The sequence below is a fragment of the Schistocerca gregaria genome, chromosome 6 (assembly GCF_023897955.1).
Source record: "Schistocerca gregaria isolate iqSchGreg1 chromosome 6, iqSchGreg1.2, whole genome shotgun sequence".
Classification (NCBI taxonomy): Eukaryota; Metazoa; Arthropoda; class Insecta; order Orthoptera; family Acrididae; genus Schistocerca; species Schistocerca gregaria.
In genome coordinates this window covers 154,395,107-154,420,426 of record NC_064925.1, presented here as the reverse complement: position 1 = coordinate 154,420,426, position 25,320 = coordinate 154,395,107, and the positions used below count along the sequence as shown (strand labels likewise).

The 25,320-nt window shown below is 44.5% G+C and overlaps 1 protein-coding gene across 1 annotated transcript in view; it reads right to left on the bottom strand.

The window, feature by feature from the left end:
• Positions 1 to 25,320, bottom strand: part of LOC126278227 (aminoacylase-1-like) — a 113,664-nt gene that overhangs the window by 2,448 nt on the left and 85,896 nt on the right. Inside the window, exons 6-7 of the mRNA XM_049978207.1 lie at positions 14,435 to 14,664; positions 13,983 to 14,043 (exon numbers count right to left, since the gene is read on the bottom strand). Of these exons, the coding sequence (XP_049834164.1) occupies positions 13,983 to 14,043; positions 14,435 to 14,664 (291 nt within the window). The remainder of the gene's footprint in view (positions 1 to 13,982; positions 14,044 to 14,434; positions 14,665 to 25,320) is intronic.

The window sequence follows — 25,320 nt, the reverse complement described above, 5'->3', positions numbered from 1 at the left end:
ACAGACATACAGATACACACGTAATGCCAGGGAACGAACTTGTAATCGGTTGACAATCAGTTGCGTGAATAGCGGCCGTCTATCGTTTGAACGTGCGGACTGTTACGATCGCATTAGTGGCGACGTGCGATAATTCCAGGGATAAAGGAATAGGCCAGTTCTACATTCGGTACTGGTGCACATGCGCGAAGCAGTAGCTGTCTGCTATTGTCACGTCTCTGCTGGGTCCTGAGTCTGCGATATTGCTTTCTGGTGTACTTACGGTATGTTGGGTTTTGTTTCTGTTTATGGTAGTTTCGTTACCACAAGGAACTTTCTGAGCAAGTGAGTATATTGCACTTTTCGTAAATATTTTCGAGGAAGTTTTTAAATCTTTGCAAATTTCGTAAATAGTTAACGATACGTTAATGCGAAATGACGACATTGGCACTGTTATGCTAGTAGCGGTACAGTATCTTTACGTTTATCATTTAAACACGATACGAAAAGATCTTGTACGAGTTCATAGTTCGGGCCTAGTACCCCTGGATCGCTTCAGGAGACTATAATCTTTGTTCAACGCCTACGTTCGTCGTGTCAACATATAACAGCCCTCAATTTCGTCTAGGGATCGTAATTGACATTCCGCTCCTGAGAAGCCAATAACTTGGAAAAAAATCTGTGCTTTTCTGCTTGCCGTCGCGTGGACCTGCTGAACTGCTAGTATAGAGAATTTGTCTCGTGATTTAAAATACGCACACTGAAGCGTTATTGTTCTGGATCTTGGTGATATGGTTGCTTGCTTGCTTGCGTTGTCTACGTAATTACACTTTTCGTGCTTTTTCAGGTTTATTTGCTTTAGTTGCTTTGCAGTTCTCTATCATGCGGACAATGCCATTTCTTGTCACAGTTCACAGCTTGGTTAGAAAACTTTGGAATCATTATCCACGGTAAATGATAACAGCCACACAGTTGCCGGATAAAGATTTATTAAAATTCTTGACCACGGTTTCGGTGTATCTAAATATACCTTCAGCACAAGTAAAATACACTAAAATCACATCCTGCACTTGAGATACATAATTGTGCCAAAGGCGTCGTCAACAGTTAAAACATAATCTCCATATATATTTTTACACATACCGAAACCGCGGTCAAGAATTTTAATAAATCTTTATCCTGCAACTGTCTGGCAGTTATCATTTACCGTTAAGAATTTCAACAGTTGCTGTTTCAGCCATGTTTAAATTGAAACTTCCTGGCAGATTAAAACTGTGTACCCGACCGAGACTCGCACTCGGGACGTTTGCCTTTCGCGGGCAAGTGCTCTACCAACTGAGCTACCGAAGCACGACTCACGCCCGGTACTCACAGCTTTACTTCTGCCGGTACCTCGTCTCCTACCTTCGGTAGCTCAGTCGGTAGAGCACTAGCCCGCGAAGGGCAAAGGTCCCGAGTGCGAGTCTCGGTCGGGCACACAGTTTTAATGTGCCAGGAAGTTTCATATCAGCGCACACTCCGCTGCAGAGTGAAAATCTCATTCTGGAAACATGTTTAAATTATTGAAATCAATATCCAATTTCTGTTCAGTAACCCGAGACTAGCAGTTGCTTATCTCATCGCTTTTCCTTTCACTGAATAATATTCAAATGGTTCAAATGGCTGTGAGCACTATGGGACTTAACTTCTCTGGTCATCAGTCCCCTATAACGTAGAACTACTTAAACCTAACTAACCTAACGACTGCGCACACATCCATGCCCGAGGTAGGATTCGAACCTGCGACGGTAGCGGTAACGCGGTTCCAGACTGTAATATTACGGGCTTTGGTGTGAATATAGGCTTATTTTCTGTCGTTTGTAACTGTGTGGTCCTCTAAAGTCACATAGTCTGTTGAATAACCGTTGCAAGTAAGACGTGAGATTTTGTGTTCATTTTCTGCTCAACACATATATTCAGCACTGAGATAGTTCGAGATTCTTACAAAGTTATTTTTCACACATATGATTTTTATTCAATGCCTCACATGTGCTCATTTTAGAACTTCATTCATGAGAGAACTATCTTAAGCTCGTGGTGTTTAAAAGATAGTAATTTCTTATTTTTAAAAGAAATTTTGATCTGTAATGAAGCTTGTTTTGCCTTTGAGTTTCAAGGCAAGTGTGTGTAATGACGCAGACATTCATTTTAGCTGTCACAAGGGCTTATTTCCGTTTATTAGATGTTGTAGGATGCGTGTGCCAGCCTATTTGCGTAGCCCGAACCACACACCTATTAGGAATGATTCATTATGTGATTTGAGCTTATGCTGGAATAGCTCACGCTAAATCCGTCCTTTCATTATTCTGTGGCGGCCCCTGGTCGCTACTGCTTTCTGTTCATATATTGGTCAGATTTCGTATAAACAGGAGTGTATCAGGACATTAACACTAGGGTCATAGTACCTTACGAGCTCACTGGTTAAAATTTAAGGTACTGTCATACTTTCAGTATGCCTCTGTAAGAGCTATAATCTGTCAAAGTATTCTTATGATCCCTACGCGATGGCGGTAGTAGAACTTGAACAAGATATTGCTCATGTAGCGGTTCTTAACGTTCACTCAACAGAGCTTCTCACTACCTACGTAACATATCTTGTAAAATTTACCATTTAAGTTCCCCGAGGCCGTACGTTTCGTGTGAACTATGCCACCTGCCGCAAACCGAGCTGCGCATTTCTGAATCTGCTCCTGTCATAGCTAACTGATACTAATTCCCAATTTCGTCGCAGAAGCACATCTCATCCGAATTATTTATATGCACTGCGTTTTCTTAGACTCCTTCTAAACATTATTTATCTTCCGTTTTGGGTCCTTAATTCTATATTTATGCTTTCGTCCAGTTTCATATTTTTAGTACTACATCCAAGTGATTAAATCATGTGGCGCTCATACTACAATACTTCTTGACTTTATACCTCTGACATAGGCGTTATATTTCATATAACCATAACTTAAAAAAACTGACATGTATCATATAAAGCGGAAATAAGTTGGCTCTTATTGACGCCCCTCCAACGACGAGACCTTCCTTTCGACGACAGCCGTCAAACCGCGCAGTTCCATGTGCATGCAGCAGGATCTGGAGTTCTTTTTCAGAAACTGAGGCAATGGATGAGGCATGGATTCTTTTTGTTAATCCTGAAACGCAGTGTGAGTCGGCTCTGTAAAAGCATTCGAACTCACAGTTGCCATAAATTTTCGGGTAAGTGCCAGAGCTGAGAAAATGTCGACAGCCAAGTTGAGAAAGCTATGGCTCATTCGTCACCCATTGTCTTACAGAGGGCACTAGGATGGCTACTGCGAGGTACTGCATTGATCTGAAGAACATTATTCCTCCAGAATTTCGAGAAAGACGTCCAGAAATTGATGCTCTTGTTCTCTGTTACCGGTTCCCGTGAGATCACCGAAGTTAAGCGCTGTCGGATGTGGCCGGTACTCGGATGGGTGACCATCCAGGCCGCTATGCGCTGTTGCCATTTTTCGGGGTCCACTCAGCCTCGTGATGCCACTTGAGGAGCTACTCGACAGAATAGTAGCGGCTCCGGTCAAAGAAAACCATTATAACAACCGGGAGAGCGGTGTTCTGACCACATGCCCCTCCTATCCGGATCCTCAACTGAGGATGACACGGCGGTCGATGGTCCCGATTGGCCGCTTAAGGCCTGAAGACGGGGTGCTTGCTTTTGTTCTCTGTCAACCAATACAGTGCACCAGCACATCAGGCGACCATGGCGCAGAAGTTTCGGCATGAAACGAATTTTGATGTGGTTTCACATACTCCTTACTCACCTGATTTGGTTCCTAGCATTTTTGTCGTTTTCTAACGATGATACACTCGGCAGACTCATGTCTCCAGACGTGATGCTGTGATTTTCTATTGTTTAAAAGAGACACCGGAAGCAAAGTTCGCAGTGGATATTGTGAGAAGTGTGTATGGTTGCAGAGAGACTGCGTTGAGAATTGACAGAAGGTCCAAATTTTGTATGTGTCAGAACTTCCGCAGGTTAGTTTTATTGCTTTTTTATTTGTTTTTTATTCTGAGATGTTTGTTACTTATCTACTCCCTACTTATTCAATGGTATGCTGGATGATGATATGTCAATAGGTATCGATGTTTCGTTTATTATGCGGTTGACAATGGGAGGTTTCCTTGGAAGACTACCCTGAGGATCCATACAAAATTACTCTTTGTATCTTTCAGTATTTTTATTAAGATTATGCGGAGCAGCAAGTTTTCGCTGGCCTCTTGCCCCTACTCCACGAATGTAATTCATACAGCAATTAAAAATATTTGCTATAAAGTTATGTGCTACTTCGACTGTCCACTACATTACCGCTGTGATTCAGCAACAGTAATCCAATTTTCAAATAAAAAAGCAATCTCTGTTGCGAGTATTTGGTTTAAAATTGACACGTTTCATGGTAGCGGCGCATCTGAAGAATTTCTGTGAATTAACAATAACGAATGTATTACATAAAGCTGTGATCACGAGCCTATCCAGCCCCTGCTAAGTAACTATTGACTTAAGTAACTTATAAAAGGAACTTGCCATAGACAGAGTATACCGCATTAAGGAAAGAGAAAACATTGAATCGAGTGTAACAGCACTCGTCAAATACGAAACCGGAAGCCTGGAAATGTAAATAATTTTTTATAAAAATTCCCTCTAAAACAGACAGCTACTAGAACGGGCTATTCGTATCTATGGGCACAAAAAACCAAACCGGAAGAAAAAACGTGGCGAAAAGCGGTGTGCGAAAAGATTAGCATCGGTGAACAGCCGTATCTCACAATAGCAAACAATAACTGCGCTATGCAGCGTGTTGGCTACAGTAACGAATCGCGTGCTGATCAAAGTGAATGAACAGCTGTTAGTAACCGCCAATCGATGGCGCTAGCTGCGCTTGGTATGTGACCGTCATTTACAAAAATGGCTCTGAACACTATGGGACGTAACTTCTGAGTTCATCAGTCGCCTAGAACTTAGAACTACTTAAACCTAAGTAACCCAAGGACACCAGACACATCCATTCTCGAGGCAAGATTCGAACCTGCGACCGTAGCAGCTCCAGACTGTAGCGCCTACAACCGCTCGGCCACCGCGGCCGGCCATCATTTACACATTGAATGATAACTGAAAACAATGGTACAAGATAGCGCCGGAAGGACATAGTTTAAATAAATTAATGGCCATTAAATATTGCCCTAATTGTATTTAAAATAAATATGAAGTTGAAAATCAGAGGAGTACACGCGCGGTCAAAGCGGCTGGTGACAAACGGCAATCCTAGTGTTGGCAGCAGAGGAACCGGCCAGTGGGATTTTTGCTAAGCTCTCATTACAGTATCTTAAAAATTTTGTTCCCAGTGACAAGCTGCTCACTGAGCCTCAAATCTTCCAAACTATTAAACGATATTGTTATTATAAATTCCTCTAGTAGAGTTAAGCGTTTACTCTTGTCATGTGAAGGATTTGTAAAGAATCTGTTGTTGTTTCGGCGTACCAGCTGACTTTTAAATACTCTGTACATGTAGAACTGTTTTTCAGGCCCCTTTCTAGTAAGTGCTCACGAAAACGCGCTCTAACCTCCCGTCCCATCTGTCCAACGTATGCATGAGGGGGTTGGGTGCACAACAGTTTGTGGAATTAACAAAATGATGTCTGCTGGTTCTGGATAAGCTGATACTGAATTCTATCCCGGGTGAAGAGAATCTAACACCATCCCAATTAGGAAGTTCTACTATAATCATTTCCCATGCACCCCCTCTCTCCACCTCTCGCCACCCGCTACAAGTTCCTCTCAGCCGAACGTGTCGAGGGAATATAAAGTACAATTACACTCTAACACAAAAACACGTCCACGTATGAATTATCCGAATAGGCCATTAGTCGGTAGATGTAATGTACGATAAGCATACAGACAAACACAGCAATCACACAAGGTTGGCGCCGGTGGCGACACCTACAACGTGCTGACATGAGGAAAGTTTCCAACCGATTTCTCATACACAAACAGCAGTTGACCGACGTTGCCTGGTGAAACGTTGTTGTAATGCCTCTTGTAAGGAGGAGAAATGCGTACCATGACGTTTACGACTTTGATAGAGGTCGGATTGTAGCTTATCGCGATTGCGGTTTATCGTATAGCGACAATGCTGCTCGCGTTAGTCGAAATCCAATGACTGTTAGCAGAATATGGAATCGTTGGGTTCAGACTGGAATACTCTTTTCCAAATTCTAAAGGTGGCAGGGGTAAAATACAGGGAGCGAAAGGCTATTTACAATTTGTACAGAAACCAGATGGCAGTCATAAGAGTCGAGGGGCATGAAAGGGAAGCAGTGGTTGGGAAAGGAGTGAGACAGGGTTGTAGCCTCTCCCCGATGTTATTCAATCTGTATATTGAGCAAGCAGTAAAGGAAACAAAAGAAAAATTTGGAGTAGGTATTAAAATTCATGGAGACGAAGTAAAAACTTTGAGGTTCGCCGACGACATTGTAATTCTGTCAGAGACGGCAAAGGACTTGGAAGAGCAGTTGAACGGAATGGACAGTGTCTTGAAAGGAGGATATAAGATGAACATCAACAAAAGCAAAACGAGGATAATGGAATGTAGTCCAATTAAATCGGGTGATGCTGAGGGAATTAGATTAGGAAATGAGACACAAAGTAGTAAAGGAGTTTTGCTATTTAGGAAGTAAAATAACTGATGATGGTCGAAGTAGAGAGGATATAAAATGTAGACTGGCAATGGCAAGGAAAGCGTTTCTGAAGAAGAGAAATTTGTTAACATCGAATATAGATTTAAGTGTCAGGAAGTGATTTCTGAAAATATTTGTTTGGAGTGTAGCCATGTATGGAAGTGAAACATGGACGATAACTAGTTTGGACAAGAAGAGAATAGAAGCTTTCGAAATGTGGTGCTACAGAAGAATACTGAAGATAAGGTGGATAGATCACGTAACTAATGAGGAGGTATTGAATAGGATTGGGGAGAAGAGAAGTTTGTGGCACAACTTGACTAGAAGAAGGGATTGGTTGGTAGGACATGTTTTGAGGCATCAAGGGATCACAAATTTAGCATTGGAGGGCAGTGTGGAGGGTAAAAATCGTAGAGGGAGACCGAGAGATGAGTACACTAAGCAGATTCAGAAGGATGTAGGTTGCAGTAGGTACTGGGAGATGAAGAAGCTTGCAAAGGATAGAGTAGCATGGAGAGCTGCATCAAACCAGTCTCAGGACTGAAGACCACAACAACAACAACGGGTTCAGGAGGGTAATACGGAACGCCGTGCTGGATCCCAATGGCCTCGTATTACTAGCAGTCGAGATCACATTGCTGTAACGGATAGTGCAGCCACGTCTCGATCCCTGATTTAACAGATGGGGACGTTTGCAGGACAAGAACCATCTGACCGAACAGCTCGACGACGTTTGCAGCAGCATGGACTATCAGCTCGGAGACCATGGCTGCGGTTACCCTTGACGCTCCATCACAGACAAGAGCGCTTGCGATGGTGTACTCAACGACGAACCTGGGTGCACGAGTGACAAAACGAAATTTTTTCGGATGAATCCAGGTTCTGTTTACAGCATCATGATAGTCGCATCCGTGTTTGGCTACGTCGTGGTGAACACACGTTGGAAGCGTGTATTCGTCATCGCCATTCTGGCGTATCACCCGGCGTGATTGTGTGGGGAGCTGTTGGCTATAGGTCTCGGTCACCTCATGTTCGTATTGACGGCACTTTGAACAGCGGACGTTACAATTCAGATGTGTTACGACTAGTGGCTCTACCCTTCATTCGATCCCTGCGAAACCCTACATTTCAGCAGGATAATGCACGAGCTGATTTTGCAGGTCCTGTACGGGCCTTTCTGGATACAGAAAATGTTCGACTGCTGCCCTGGCCAGCATATTCTCTAGATCTCTCACCAATTGAAAACGTCTGATCAATGGTGGCCGAACAACTGGCTCGTCATAATGTGCCAGTCACTACTCTTGTGAACTATGTATCGTGTTGAGAGTGCATGGGCAGCTGTACCAGTGCACGCCATCCAAGCTCTGTTTGACTCAATGCCCAGGCGTATCAAGGCCGTTATTACGGCCAGAGGCGGTTGTGCTGGGTGCTGATTTCTCAGGATCTATGCACCCAAACTGCGTGAAAATGTAATCATCTGTCAGTTCTAGTATAATATATTTGTCCAATGAATACCCGTTTATCATCTTCATTTCTTCTTGGTGTATCAAATTTAATGTCCAGTAGTGTAATTTCAGTAAAACTGGATGATTTATTCAAGGGAACCAGCTTCACAAATTGAGCAAGCCATTAACTCGTTTGTCCACTTCTGTCCCTTATGAAAGTCGTTATTCGGCTTGGCATTGATTGTTAGAATTTTTGGATGTGCCCTGTTTAATATCATGTCAGATTAGTTCCACTGACCAGCTACATAGCTAAAATCACCTGCTGGTTGAAAGGTGCTGCCCATAATGCGCCGAAACTTTTTCGATTGGGGAAAGATCCGGCTACCTTGATGGCTAAGGTGGCAACTGGGAGACAAACAGTAAAAATTCCCCCCGTTTGCGGGCTGTCATTATCTTGCTGAAATGTAAGCACTGGTGGCTTGCCACGAACGGCACCGTAATGAGGCATAGAATACGTCGACGTACTGCTAAGTGGCAAGAGTGCCTCGGTCGACAACCAAGGAGGCCTTGCTGCGGAATGAAATGCCGCCCCAGACCATCACTCCTGAACGTCGGGCTGTATGGGGGACGACAGTCAGGGTGGTATCCCTCCACTGTCCGGAGCGTCAACAGATACGTCGTCGGCCTGGAATGTTATTGACTGGCATTCATTTGTTTTCATTGATGAGTCCTGCTTCGAACTGAGCTCCGATTACCGGCGAAGACGTCTGGAGATGTCCCAAACAGCGCTGCGATACTAACCTGAATGGCACCATAAGACCCGTCATTCAGGAGTGATGATCTGGGTCCCCATTTCCTTTCATAGAAGCGCACCTTTGGTTGTCGCCGTGTGGGCTAAGGCGCCTTGCCGCGGTTCGCGCGGCTCTCCCCTTGGGAGGTTCGAGTCCTTCCTCGGGCATGGGTGTGTGTGTGTTGTCCTTAGCATATGAGCATAAGTTAGTTTAGTTAGGTTAAGTAGTGTGTAAGCCTAGGGACCGATGACCACAGCAGACTGGTCCCATTGGAAGTTACCACAAATTTCCAATTTCCTTCGATTGTAATCAACGGCACTCTTATAGCACAGTCGACAATATTCTACGCCCCGTTTTGTTGCGCTTCATGGAAAGCATTCTTGAGCCTACATTTCACGAAAATAATGCCCGCCCACACGCGGCAAGAGATGCTACTGCTTATCTTCGTGATTGCCAAACCCTGTCTCGGTCAGATGAGCCTCAAATTGAGAATTTCTGGAGCATTATGGGCAGGAACCTCCAACCAGTTCGGGACTGTAATGATCTAACGCGCCTATTGAACGTAATATGGCACGATATCCATCAGGAGGACATCATTAATTGTATCAGTCAGTGCCAAGCCAAATAACTGCTTGCATACCGACCAGCATTGGCACCCGTGATGTAGAACTAACGCCTTTAATGAGTAATCAAAAGTTCCTCGGTTCCGGGATCGAATCCCGCCACACTATAAATTTTGAATATAAATCATCAACATTGGAGGCCGAAGAAACCGGCATAAGAAGTCACCCCTCATTCATCTAACGGCCTTGACAAGAGGGCGGAAGAGCGTACAGATGTTAAGGGCACTCTCTTGTTCTTGGGGTGGGAAACTGTCCCGGAAGAAAAAGAATCAGCAATGATCAACGGCATGACTGTGCAGAAGACGTTGGAAACCAGTGCATTAAAGATACGTAATGTGTATCCAGAGGACTTCTAGCCCGTAACTGGAAAGTGTCATGATGATATGTCCATTGGAAAAAGATTCCGGATTAGTCCCCCCATTCGGATCTACGGGGGTTGGGGGGTCACAGGGAATGGGGAGGTATCCATGAAAAAAAGACAGAATAACCAAAGAAGGAATAAGAGTCAGGGCTAGGAATGTCAAGAGCTGGAACGTGGTAAGGAAGCTAGTGCAGCGAAATGGAGACAAAATAAATATTTATGGTCAGAAGAGTGTGGGGTAATATCAACAGCAGGAAATAGTGTAACGGGAGTAGATTTAGTTACGAAGATAGGGCAGAGAGTGATTTTCTGTGAAGAGTTCAGTGATAGGGTGTTTCTCAATAGAATCGATAGCAAAACATCATCGACAACAATAGTTCAGGTATACATGCCGACGTCGCAAGCTGATGATAAAGATACATAACGTATATGAGGACACTGAACGGGTAATTAAGTACGAAAACGGAGATGCAGTAAGCCGTAGAAGAAAGGGTCACGGGAGAATGTGGGTATGGTACTGTGAATGAGAAAGGCAAAACACTAATTGAGTTCTGTGATAAATATCAGTAGAAACAGCGAATACTCTGTTCACCGAAACACAAGAGTAGGAGGGGAAATTTGAAAAGGCCGGAACGTAGGGAAAGGTTTCAGTTGGATTACATCATGGTCAGGCAGAGATTCCGAAAACAGATACTGGATTGTAAGGCGTACCAAAGAGTAAATAGACCCAGCTCTCAATTTAGTAGTGATTACAAGCAGGGTGAAATTCAAGAGATTAGGAAGAATCAGGAAGCAAAGAAGTGAGGTACCGAAGCACTAAGGCATGATGAGATAGACATGAAGTTCACTGTGGTTGTAGATAAAGTCTAGGTAAGAAGAAGGTAACTGCGAAGAAGCCATGAGGATCAGAAGAAATGCTTCACTTGATCAATGAAAGAAGGAAGAGTAAAAGTTTTGCGGGAAATTCGGGAACGTAGAAATACAAGTCACTTAGGAATGAAATATATATCAAGTGCAGGGAAGCAAAGGGGAAATGGCTGCCTGGAAAATGTGAAGTAACGAAAAAGGTGCCATTGTCGGAAGCAGTGACCCAGCGTGTAGGAAATTCACAACAATATTCGGTGAAATTAAAAGCGAGGGGGCAACGTTAACAATGCAGTGAGAATTCCACTGTTCAGTGCAGAGGAGAGAATACATAGGTAGAAAGGGTACACTGAAGGTCACTATGCGGAGGAAAACTTGTCTGATGACATGGTAGAAGAAGAAACAGAAGTCAATATAGATGAAATATGGGATTCAGTATTAGAATTAAAACTTAAAAAAAACCTTTGAAACTCTTAAGATCGAATGAGACAGAAGGGATACAGAACATACCATCAGAATTTGTAAATTCGTCGTGGGAAGTGGAAACAAAGCTACTATTTCGTTTGTGTGAAGAATGTGTCTGGCGACATACCATCAGATTTTCGAAAAATATCATCCACACATTTCCGAAGACCTCAAGAGCCGTCAAGTGGAAGAATTACCACACAACCAGCTGAATAGCTCATGCATCCAAGCTGCTGACAATAACAATATACAGAAGAAAGAAGAATGGAAAAGAAAATTGAGGATATGTTAGAGGACGATCAGTTTCTCTTTAGGAAAGTTAAAGGCGCCAGAGAGGCAATTCTCACGTTGCGGCCCAACAAAAATCAAACACGTTCATAGGATTTGTCGACTTGGCTCTGGTTCAAATGGCTCTGAGCACTACGGGACTTAATATTTGAGGTCATCAGTCCCCTACACTTTGAACTACTTAAACCTAAGTTATCTAAAGACATTACACACATCCATGCCCGAGGCAGGATTCGAACCTGCGACCGTAGCAGCAGCGCGGTTCCGGACTGAAGTGCCTAGAACCGCTCAGCCACAACGGCCGGCTGTCGACTTGGAAAAAGCATTCGACAGTGTTAAAGGGTGCAAAATATTCAAAGTTCTGAGGGAATGGGGATAAGCTGCAGGGAAAGACAGGTGATATACAATCTGTAGAAGTGCTAGGTGGGAGCAGGAAGAGTGGAAAACCAATAAGGAAGTTCTCGGATTAAAAAGGGTGTCAAACAGGGATATAGTCTTTCGCCTGTACTCTTCAATCTACACATTGTAGAAGCAGTAAATGAAATAAAAGGAAGATTCAAAAGTCTAATTAAAATCCGGGGTGACAGGATGTCAATGATAACATTGTTATCCTCTGTGAAAGTGAAGAATAGTTACAACATCTGTTGAACGAAATGAACTGTGTAATAAATACAGAATTGATTGAGAGTTACTCGAAGAAATACGAAAATACTGAGAAGTGGCAGAAATCAGAACAGCGAGAAACTTAGCATCATAATTGGTGATCACGAAGTGGACGAAGTTACAGAAACTGATACCTAGGCAGCAAATTACCCCATGACAGACGAAGCATAGAAGTCATAAAAAACAGACTAGCATTGGCAAAAATGTTATTCCTGTTATTCCTGGGCAAGGGAAGTCCACATAGATCTTTATTTGAGAAAGAGCCTCCTGACATTGCTTTTTTAGAGCATAGCATTGTACAGCAGGGAGACATGGTGGACTCTTGGAAAACCGGAACACAAGAGAATAGAAGCATCGAGATATGGTTTTACAGAAGAACGTTGAAAATTAGATGGACTGTTAAGGGAACGAGTGAGGAGCTCACCGTGAAAGTACGAAGGGACAGGATGATGGGGGATGTTGAAACAACAGGAAATAATTTACATGGTGGTAGAGTGAGCTGTGGAGGAAAAAACTGTAGAGGAAGACAAAGACTGGGATACATACAGCAAGAGAGTTTGCAATTACAACTCTGAGATGAAGGGGTTGGCACAGAATAGGAATTTGACGCGGAGGGGGGGGGGGGGGGTAGGTGGAACTACGCATTATTGACTTGCTCAGGTTGTGAAGTTCGTTGTCTTCAATATTTCATCCAACTTATCTGAAAACGTAGTCTTTTGTTTGTAGGTAGAATTACTTGATAACTACTGATTTCCGTCCCTTCCGAGCGGTTCTAGGCACTTCAGTCCGGTACCGCGCGAGTGCTACGGTCGCAGGTTCGATTCCTGCCTCAGGCATGGCTGTGTGTGATGTCCTTAGGTCAGTTAGGTTTAAGTAGTTCTAAGTTCTAGGGGACTAATGACCTCAGATGTTAAGTCCCATAGTGTTCAGAGCCACTTGAACTACTGAACGTCGCTTCCGGAAAATTCCTTCATGATCTGCTTTTTTTTCTCTCTTTTTTTCTGAGATTCTGTTTACGTAGTGAAAATCAGTATTTTAAGTGCTGGGACTTGGAGAAATCTGGAGGAAAATGTAGATGCCGTAACACTCAAGGGTGACCACGAAGACAATGCTGCGTATAAAGCATCATTTTGTTGAAGAATGAGTTCAAAACTGAACCACCAAGGCCGAACTAGCGTTACAACATTTAAAGGCGTCTTTCGTCACGTCACGCGGAAGAGCGTTTTGATCAGGTCTTGGGTAGAACGCTACTTTATCGGCGTAATGTAAAAGAACAATACAGGACCTTATAGGGCTCGTTTTCATATTAGCTCATTGCACAGTTTAATCACTCCTTAGTTGCCGATAAAACGATAGATTTAAGTTAACTAGTAGACTCTACTTGTGTTTCGAAACAAAAGTTTTGTATTTTTATGTGTCTGAACACCCACGTAGATTAGACAGTAGTCTCTTTTGCTTTAACATGACTTTTTAATTGATACTGAGATCTAATATTCTACCGCCCAAAACAGCGAGGCGGGTTAGGTTCGAAATTGGCATCGGGATGGAGACAAGTTCAGATACCCGTCAAATCGTCCAGATATTGGTTTCCTGTCGCATCCTTACATCCAAAGACACAAATGCCGGGTTGGTTAATTTAAAATGGAGACGCTGGTTTCCTTATCCATCCGTACCAGCTATATATCTCGTCGTCGACAGGACGTCAAAACCTAATGCAATTTCCTTTCACATCATAATAGACTTAAGTCTTTGCACAACTTACATTTCGCAGGAAACGCGCGTCAGTTGTTCCAGGACAGGATACAGCTCGTATCTTCAGCTTCCTGCAAAAGCAGAGCATAATGAGTTCACCAGAGAGATGTTTGTGTTTCATAATAAGTACATTGCGTTTCAGCGTATCAAGTATTTGTATTACGTACAAGGTGTTCAAGAAATAACCTTATGTGAATGACTGAGGAAGTTGTTGAAGTGACCTCTATGATGAGCTGCTGAATGTTGCATGTCAAAACTACGTAATATTTGTCGAGAAATTGAAGTAACACATCGTGGCGAGCTTACCAGCAGCAGCAAACAAACACCTGCCATAAGGATACACTAGTTTTAAACACCTTGAATTACTGTATTGAAGTATTAGGACAAGGTGGAGAGTACAGCACTTTTGTAGTGGCCTCAGGTCTGAGACATAACGTGTACGCGCCAGCAGGTGTTGCTTACAGCTTGTCGGCTGCCCTCTGGAAAGCTGCCCACCAGGCGTTGTCTGGCCCCAGGTCAGTGACCTGCTGCCTCGCCTCCTTCTGCAGGAACTCCAGCTCCACCTGGTCCCCAGCCTCGGAACACCACTGCCGCATCCTGCCCTCCAGCTCATCGAAGTCGATGCGCGGGTTGAGCCTCATGTCGAAGACTGCGCTCATCTCGGGAGGTATCACGTTCGCCTGCATGCCTCCCTACACAATACATGCTCATTAGCAAAGGTCTTATCAAGGCGCTACCAGTAAGGATGGTTAAATTTTCTTAACTATCGAATTTTTGGTAAACGTCTGATTGATATCGATGCTAAAGATATGTTGAAAGCTGCCTCTTTATTCGGCACTTTAATTTCTACCCATTATATTTTTTTTCGTAGACCACGACATTCACTGTTGTAAATGTGACCAGAACTGTCACGGGATTGAATTGACGAAAAGCGCGGCGGGACACACGGATAGGCCCGCAAACAATGACACAAACTGGAGAGGACGGACACGACCAACGAGAGCTTACGAAAAACTACAAATGAAACCACAGGGTCACTAGAAAACCTAACTAGACAGCCACGTCCACTCGTACACAGAACAAGAAAGTAAATACGTATCTAAGGCGAGGCGATATGTCCAGAGACAAACGCAAGATTAGTCTGACTGGCTGACATTTTTTTCCTTTATTGTGATTTCATTCCCATGCCACATATGGGCAGGGGAGGGCTGTCAGCGGCACAATCCGCCGCTCTTCAGCCGAATGACATGAACTTAAAATAAGAATAAAATGGTACATACATAAGGCGATATAGAGGAACTTAAAACAGAATAATGGGAAAAATGGAGGTAAAAAATATAGACTACCACGGAGACGTTCATGGCGGACAGTTAAAAGTCACCCAAAAGTTCAAAAACACGGTTGTTGATTCTTCTAAACTCAGAGAAGACACCGAATGGACATGCACACGTTAAAAGCTGGCCACAGTAGTAAAACACTCTGGAACAACAGACTTAAAACCCACTTGGAGCACACACGACGAAGAAGAAAACTTCCAGACAGGAACTGCCGAGGGAAAGGGCAGAGAGTATGGAAAAGGAGGGGAGAGCAAGGGGCCGCAGGGAAAGTGGCGGGATGAAGAGAGGAGGGGCATCAGTGGGTACACGAAGAGTCAGGAGACACATGGAGCGGGTGACGAAGAGGGAAGTCAGGGCAGGAGGGAGTCCAGAGACCCTGAAAGGAGGCACAAGAGATGGTGGGGGAGTAGGAGGGGAAAGCCGCTCAGGAGCAGGGAGGGGGAGTAGAGGGAGCCCTGAGGAGGAGGCAGGAAGGTGGGGTTAGAGTTGGTAGGGAGGGTAGATCTCTGGGCGAAGCTCATCATCCGGGAGACGGTGGAAGTTGCGTTGGGAAAGGAGATGAAGGGTGTGGAGATGAAGGGTGTGGAGATGGAAAGAGTGTGGGACACAACGGTAAAGGCGCGGCAACTGGTTGGGGGTGGAGAGGAAGGGAGGCATCAGAAGGTGAGGGGGATCAAGGCGGCAGATAATATACAGTGTTCAGATATGTGCAAGGAAAAGGAGAATGTGGGAGAAGGGGATGAGGTCACAGAGGATGTTCGTGGGGGACACAAGGCGGATGCGGAAGGCGAGGTGGAGCGCATGGCATTCGAGGATTTGGAGGGCATTATAGAATCGGGGAGGGTCGGAAATCCAAGCTACGCTGGCATAACAGAGGATAGGGTGGATCAAGGATTTGTAGGTGTGAAGGATGGTGGAAGGATGCAGACCCCACATCCGGCCACACAGGAGTTTCAGGAGGCGAAGGCGGTTGTGAGCTTTGTTTTGGATGGTAAGGAGATGGGGAGTCCAGGTAATGTGGCGGTCGAGTGTGAGGCCAAGGTATTGGAGGATAGGTGGTTAAGACGGCCATAAATTGTGAGGTAGAAATCATGGAGTCGGAAGGGGCAGGTGGTACGGCCTATGATGATCGCCTGGGTCTTGGAGGGACTAACACGGAGGAACCACTGGTTGCACCAAGCGGTGAATTGGTCAAGTTGGGTTTGGAGGGTACATTGGGACCGTTGAAGGGCAGGATAAAGTGCTAGGAAGGCGGTGCCATCAGCGAACTGGAGAAGAACAGGAAGGGGAGGTTTGGGCATATCAGCAATATACAGGAAATAGAGGAGAGGGGAAAGGACAGAACCTCTGGGCACGCCGGCAGAGGGATAAAAAGTACAGGAGTTGGAATTGTGGATAGTCACATAGGAGGGACGATGGGAGAGGAAGAAAGCAACGAGATGGACGAAGTTGGTGGGGAGGGCATAGGTCTGGAGTTTGAAGAGGAGTTTGGGATGCCAGACACGGTCATAGGCGTTCTGGAAATCAAGGGAAACAAAGATAGCAGAGCGACAGGAGTTAAGTTGGAGGGAAATAAGACTGGTAAGGTTAAGGAGCTGGTCGTCGGCGGAGAAGGAAGGGCGGAAGCCACATTGGGTAAGAGGAAGGAGGCAGTGCTGGTTAAGGTGGCGTTGAATACGGTGAGAGAGGATGGCCTCGAAGACTTTACTGAACATGGAGATGGGGCAGATGGGTCGATAGGGAGAGGTATCAGAGGGGGGTTTTTAGGTTTAGGGAACAGCAGGACACAGGTCGGGGTAAAATTCAGTGGAGAGGAGGACACTGTACAGTGTAGCAAGGATAGACAGAAAGGATGGAGAGGATTCCGTGTGGTGACGGTAGGTGAAACCATCATGACCAGGGGCGGTGTTGCGTTTGGAGCGGAGGACGAGTGCGATGTCTTGTGTGGTGATGGGAGCGTTGATGTCAGAGGGAGGTACCGATACAAGTACTGGAATGTGGGGGCGAGCGGAGGGGACGACTGGCTAATAGAGAGGCAGGCTCTTAAATACATGATCATAGGCACCCGTATTGGTCGCTGCTAGGACCACGTGTTCCACTGTGGCGCCCTCACACTAAATATGGGCCACGAGGCGCGCGCCGCCACGGCTTACGGCGCGATGGTGCAGAGACCTCTAGGGGTCTTCGATGTCCATGCCGTGTGGCGCGGATTCAGATTCCGCAGCGCACGGTACCAGATTTACCTTGCATCAATCCGCTATAAACAGTGTCCACGAATTGATGTAAGTGCAGTAGCAACCTCTTTGCTTGGTCGCTAAACCACTTATAAGTCTTTGTGGAGCCAACTTATTTTCAACCAGTGGATATTATTTGACCGTTGCAGACCACTAGGTCCTTTTTATTTGAGAACTCGCCGATATACTGGAGTCCATGTTCTGTTCAGAGTAGTTAAAGAGGTTATCCAAATGAAAACCTATTCATAAAAGATATAAATCAAAATATGCTAACGCGGCTGGAAGACATTCTAGCAAGTTGGAAAGAGTATTTCTCAGAAATTTTATTTTGCGCTCACCCTCACATAACATTCAACTACGTAATGATCGAGAGTGACAGCAGTAATTGTGGCTAATACAGCATTACAGAACAATAAGTGGGGCTCCATTCAAAAGCTAGAAAACAATAAGACTATATGCGAGGACCAGTTGTCAGCACAGATGTTAAAAGAGGGTGGAATGAAACTATGTGAAATCTGTAACATTATTACATCGTTCTGGAAAAGTGAAACACTATCTGAAGACTGGGAAGCTGGGATAACTTGCCCCATACACAAGAAAGGAAGTAAAATGGAATGTGGAAATTACAGAGGAATGAACCTGCTAAACGTAGCATACAAAGTTCTGTCAATTACCATTCTCGAAAAAATTAAGTCTTACACAGGAAACATTATCCAAGAATACCGGGCTGGATTTCGACCAAACACTGCCATAAATGACAATGTGTTTGCTCAACGGCTGATCTTTGAGAAGAAGGGGGAACCTGACAGAAATATTAACACGCTGTTCAATCATTTTCAGCGAGTCTATGACAGTATCCACAGAATTACAGAAGTAGGCACTACAACACACTAAAAGAATTTAGGCTACCCAGCAAAATTATTAGGGTGATACAACTGTACATTGATGGTTCACAGGCAGTAGTGAAGGTCAGAGGATTCGTATCCTCCAACTTCTCAATCAAAACAGACCTTGCATTGGAGAAAGTTGTCCGATTCGATTACAGTGAAGTAAAACTCCTGACATACGCAGATGATGTGTCTTGCTCAGTGAAACATGAAAACAGCTGAAGGAACAGTACCAGCAAAATGGGACTTTTGATAAGTAGTACTGTATGGTCCGGAAAGTTGGACACTTACCAAGAAAGAAAGAGAAAAGCTGAATGCTTTAGAAGGAAAAGCGATGAGAAATATCTCGGGACCTGCGTTGGAGAATGACATATGGAGAGTTCGAAAGAACACTGAAATTTATCACTAAATGAAGAAACCCATTGTCGTATAGACGTTAAAGGGGCGAAAACTTCAAATGGGCTGAGCATGTGGCTAGAATGGAAAGCAACGCAATTCCTAAGGGGTTAGAGGCCACTCTCTAAGCAACACAACCATTGGACCACCCTCGCACACGGTGGAAAGATGACGTAGAAAAGGACGTCGAAGCTTTAAGAATCCACGCAGGTTGGAGAGAGACAGGGAGAGATAGAAGGAGATAGAAGTAGATCTTTGCTGCAGCGCGTCGTCTACAGAGCCTATGATTGGTAAAAAGAAGAAAAAGTCCCGTTCCGGCTTCGGTTAAGTTCTAGTTGCTAGAGACGTGTTTTTAGAGGAGACTGTCTTTTTCTGGCGGTGGTCAATGCTATTGTGGGGATTCCACAATGAACAAAGATTTGGGTGAAATCATTTCAGTTTACTAGCATTGATCATGTTTAATTATAGTGGCGAATTTATGTTGGTACTCTGTGGTTGGAGTAAGAATTCGGCCGCGTGTTTTCGAGCAGTAAAATGGAAGCTCATAGGTTGCTCATTTCCAGGACAGTGGAAGGTGTTCACAGAGTCGAATATGAACTTTTCGCTTCGTCTTGTTGTAAATTCTAAAATGTTACCTTTCCGAAGAATAAAGTAGTTTCTGAAATTTTAAAAAAAAGTTATGAGGTGCCCGAATGCTTGCCGTGAATCTGGATTATTTATTTGCAGGTTTGAGTACTTTTTGGACATATAGAATCATGATGTGCTGGCGTATGCCTTCGGAAGCACACCGGTCGGCACTAGGAAACACTGTCTAGCAGGCGCTAAACTAGGCGGCCTGTGACAACAGAATACCCTGACACGCCCCCAGCCTACGCGCCAATAACGCCCCCTGGGCAGCGTTCATATAGGCCGCCACCGCCGACCAAGCTGTCTCAGCCTCTCAATCCCAGTACCTCAGCTGGTAGCATAGGGACTCAGTTCGCATTGCACCTCAATACGTCCCACTGCTCTATAACTGTCGCCTCGCACCTTAACTGTGAGGAACATTAGTCATTGAATATAGTTGTGAGATGGATATGGACAAGATTCAAGAATTCGTACATGTTGTTATTGCTGTTAACCATACAACTTCAGCTGCACATCATTGAAGTATTGAGTTGATTCCTGTATAAAAGTCTATTTCAACCACATGGACATTATTTGTTGTAGTGAGCGGAAACTAGCCACCTACCTATCATATCACTCTCTCCTAATTCAGCCTGGAATCACAAAACATTTCAAGAAGGGACAGCCACAACAACTGGCGACGAGTTTGATCAAGTTTCCTTTGCTTTCCGTGTGTTATAGGTTGCTGCAGGGGAACTGTCGTTACACTGATTCTATTAGCTAACTTATTGTTATTGTTATTGTTGCATATATTACAGGAGGGGAGCTGCAGAAATAATATATTTATCTTTTCACAGGCTTTGCACATTGCTTTTCTATTTGCCCTGTGCATCAGCCGCAGACTGCTCCTGCTCTGAAACTAATTCAGATTTCAGTTTCAGGACCAGTAAATTGCCACACTGACTGTACAGCAATTGTCTGGCGCACAAGCTGCGTCGGTAGCCCAACCGGCCAACCAACCGATCCAACAAGTGCCACCAAACAGGAAAAAAAGTGGAAACGAGCGTATGGCATTGTTGGCCGGGATGCCTCAGTCGGGAAAGTTCGGCCGTGAAGTGCAAGTCTTATTTCATTCGACGCCACAATTTTTTTTTTCTCCAAACCATAGACATATGAACCTATCATCAGCCCAACTTTTTTTTTCCTGGTCCTCTTCCACTTCAGGCGTTGGCCCCTATCACTCATATTACCCCCAAAATCCTATCTAACCTAAAAATTTAAAAATAAAATAAAATTAGAAATAAATAAAAAAGAACAATCTGTTGCCACCGCCACTTTCACCCTAACATAACCTATTTTTTATATTTACTTAGTATATAAAGAAACTGAATAAATCTTCTTTCCGTGACAAACTGTCCAATACCCGTAAAACAGAAGAACACGAAATCAATCAAGCACTTCTGATTTGTTTAATCTTACGGCTCCTGGCAAAATTAGTTTTCCTGGTGCACTTTGACTTGCCTTACTATAAAAATAAATAAATGCCAACTTAATTATAATGAAGCAAAATTAGTATCGACTCGCTGTAGTGTTGTGCACCAACCAAAAAATTACCTCTTCATGGCAAAGTGTGAAGTAAGAAATTTTGAAACAAAGCTTTGTATTTCCGACTCGTTTTAAGGTTGTGGTGCTCTTCCATTATATACTGTATGTACTCTTTTATACTCGCATGTGTATTCCTAACTGCAAAATATGGGAACTGGCCGATAATCCAAGTGTAGCTAATGTGCTTTGTTGTAGGAAAGAAGTGACAGTCTGGTTGAAGTACATCCTTAAGTGTTATAGCAGAGTCAGTGGTTCTAGTAATTATTGCGACTTTTTTTCTAGTCCAGTTCCATATGTGGTATTGGTCTCGGCAGATGAGGATGTGTGCCAAGGTATTTACAGTATGGCAATGATCACAGTACGGACTCTGCTTCATTTTGATATTGTGCAGCTTTTCACCTGTGGGGACCTTCTCGTTTACAATGTCATACCACGTGGACACTAATTTGGAGTGGAAGATGGGATTGTTAATGTTTTTCCAGACGTTATTCCAGTTGACCGATGGATATTTCGCTTCCACTGGGTTTTGCCTATGGTATCTCGTGAGGTGGTAATAGGTCCTGCTGGTGTTAAGCAGCTGTGAAGTATCTTGAATATAGCTCATTTCCAGGTAGTAAGTCCGGACGTGATCGAGTTGAGCGCTGATGCGACCAACATCGACTGGGGCGTTTTTATTCGTAGGGGCTAACATGTTCAATAACGTTTTCGTAATTGTCGAGTGGAGTGTCTGCAGTATTTTGCGGATTCGGTCCATATATACGGCAGTGCATTGTTTCTTGATGTCTCTGACGCCCAAACCACCAGTGGCGCGGGTTAACACTATGGTTGGCATGGTGACTTTAAAGATGTTTCCGCTCCATATCAACCAATACGCTGCAGCTAAAAGCTTTTGAGCTCTATCATTGGGTTCTGGTAACAATGCTGCGATGTTATATATTTTGCTTACAGCATAGCTGTTAATCAATAGAGCTCTCTGTATCCGATTGAGAGATCTAGTTTTGTGTTCACGGAGAGTAGCCCTGAATATATGTAGTTTATGGTCCCGGTTGGCTACTGTCATCTCTTTTGGGTTGGCCATTAGAATCATGCATAAGTGGTTCGTCTTCTCTGCCCTTTGTAGCCATGTTCTTTGAAAGGTCTCCATATGGGGTCCGACAGGTAAAATTTTCGATTTTTGTTCATTGAGTGTGGCTCCGGAAGAAGTGGTGTAATAGTGGAGTGTTTGTTGAACGACTTCCATTTCTGAGTGCGTATTAACTACTACACTGACGTCATCAGCATAAGCGTGACACACGGTTTTTGTACCCAACACCTGTAGAGCTTGTAACCTGTGGTGCAGGTTTAACAGTAACGGTTCTACGGCGATTGCGTATAGTGCCATAGAAAGGGTGAAGACTTGTCTCACTGATTGCTTGATCGGGACTGGTGGCCATTAATTTTGAACCGAGAGGAAGTTCCGACTATACATTTCCGTATGAGCACTGAATCCCACCCGTTGCATTACAGTTAGTAGAAAGTGGTGGTTGATGCGGTCAAAAGCCTTATCGAAGTCTAAAAATATGAGACCAACATTGCATTTACATAGCCACGACAAATATATTACGTCTCTATATTCACATAATGCATTCGACATTGATCTCCCTGGGACAGCACTCATTTGATAAGGGCCAAGTACTTGCGGCAGTACCGTCTTCAGTATACAGTTTATGAGGCGAGTGAAGATTTTATAGTCGGAATTGAGCAGTGCTAGTGGTCGAAAATCCTTCAGCGTAGTGCTACGTGGTTTTTTGGGGATCAGTACAATCATCCCTTCGGTAAACTGAGATGGCATCTGGACGTCTCCCAATAATTCATTGCATATTTTGGTGAATTCTGGTCCTATGATGTGCCAAAAACAAGCATAAAATTCTATGGGTAGGCCATCTAAACCAGCAGATTTCTTTGTAGGCGAATCTTTGATTATGGCACATACTTCTTCCTCAGTTATGTGGGCTACAACGTCGGCGTTGTCAGTCGGATGGACCGTGGACTGAATGTTGGATAAAAGCGGCTCACTTGCCTTCGCATCAGTCGCCGATGCGGAGTAAAAATCTGTATAATGTTGCACCACGTAGTTTTTTTTAATTTTTATTATGACTTGTTGATCGTATTCGCTCCCCTGTTCATCACTGAGAGTGTAGATTAACTTTTGTTTACCTCTCTTGGCTTCCCGTATCACGTGATATACGGACGTATTCTCCTGCGTCAGTTCAATCGGAGGACGTGATCTAACTTTTTTCCCCTCTATTGATTGTAGTACCAACGCCGTTATTCTTGCTTTAGTGCGTTTTATTCTAGAGCTGTTGGCTACTAACCCATGCCTTTGAAAGGGCACGGCCAACTACCATCCCTATCCTTCCCTAATCCTATGAGACCTATGACCTCGCTGTTTGGTCTCTTCCCCCAAAACAACCCAACCCAACTAATCCCATGGGGTCATCATATAGTTTGCGGAGGCAAAGAAAGTGATATTCCAAAGTGCGTTTTCGCCAGTACGCTTTCAGTCGACAATATCGTGCGATGCATTTTTTTATCTGCGATTTTGCAGACTAGCCACAACATGATGAGTGTTGGATACGTGGATTGCATCCGAAGACAACGCTGCCATGTATCATGGATCTCCTGTTTCAGTACTGCGTCCTCCAGAAGTGACACGTTTAGCTGTCATACGCCCCTTCCCAGGAATGTTTTTTGTTTAGTATACTTCGCGGTTATATGAAATGCGCAGTGATCCGAGAAGTTAAGAGGCCAAATTTCACAGTCAGTTACATTATGGATAAAACCTTTCGTTACATACAGCCTGTATAGTCTGCTTGCCGAAGTACTGGATACGTACGTGTATCCTCGGGTGTGCTGGCGAAGGTGGCGCCAAGCATCTATCATATGTAATCCGTTAATTAACATTAGCAGCTTCTCACAAAAGTTGAAGTTCGGGATTTGATCTTCTGCACACAATACGCAGTTAAAATCTCCACCCAAAATTATGTGCAGTCGAGGATCCGTCATTAATGGGACAATTTGGTCCCGGAACAGGTTGCCCCTTGCTCGTTTTCTGCAACGGTGCAAGAAGCACTGCGACTTACCACGCTGAAGCGTAGCCGCCTGCAGCGCACGAAACTCAGCACACGTCCGCACAGCACGGCTGTCGCGGCGAGACTGCCCCCACATTGGGCGACTTGCCCGCCAGTGATGAGGATGAAATTACGATGAGGACAACACACCACCCAGCCCCCGTGCGGAGAAAATCTCCGAGTAGGCCGGGAATCGAACCCGGGCCCGCTTGCATGGGAGGCGAGCGCGTTACCTCTCGGCTAAGCAGGCGGAGTACGAAACAGGAAGAAGAACAAGAATGGCTGCAGTATCTCACCCAGTTCCCGGCCTACAGTCAAGTCCATCGAATTCAAAGTAGTGTGAAATCTCATAATTTCCTGTCCGTCGCGAGACCCTGTGTTTCGTTTAATTCAAAAACTCTTCCCTACGTCTCCTCCCGACGCACTCTCCTAAGATGGAGTAGTAGATGCATTAAGTCAGTGTTACGAACAGAAGATTCAAGTCGCGGCGGGCAGTTTTCAGTTCATTCCCCTTAAGGAAAAACCGAACAGACCCACCGTCATTGGTAAACCGACTTACAGGGTGTCACTAATTGAAGTGTCGTTGTGGCGACTTTCATATTGACATGATGATCCGTGATGCGATCACATACAGTGTCTCTGATAGCAGAATTAGAGAACAGATTCTCAAGTATTCAGATCCTCTGCTCCATCAAGTGCTGCAAATATTGGAACAGTCGGATTCCACCGTCTTAGCCGCCAATGAATTTGATCAGTTCCCGATTTGTCGGGTCGAGTCGCCTATTGCCTCAGCCGCCACAACGAGCTCGCACACAGACGCGCAGATAGCCTGCTAAACACGTAGGCAGGCCTGTAAATCTAGCGAAGTCTTGCCCTCGTTATTTTGCTCGCCATAAACGGCAAGATTGCCCGCTACGCAACGCGAAATGTTACTAATGTGGAAATAAAGGCCATTCCATGCAGAGTGTTTGCAACTGCAGAAGAACGCCAGTTCTGGACGCTCTGGCAACAACAGGTATCATGCATATTCAGTGAATGCGGTGTTTTCAAAACCGACTACAGGTTCTAGCAGTAGTTCAAGTAAGGTCGTGCCCTTAGCTCGCCCCCACGCAGTGCGACGCCATCCCAACAAACTATTTGTAACACTACAAGTTGCTGGCTGTCGTGTTGACT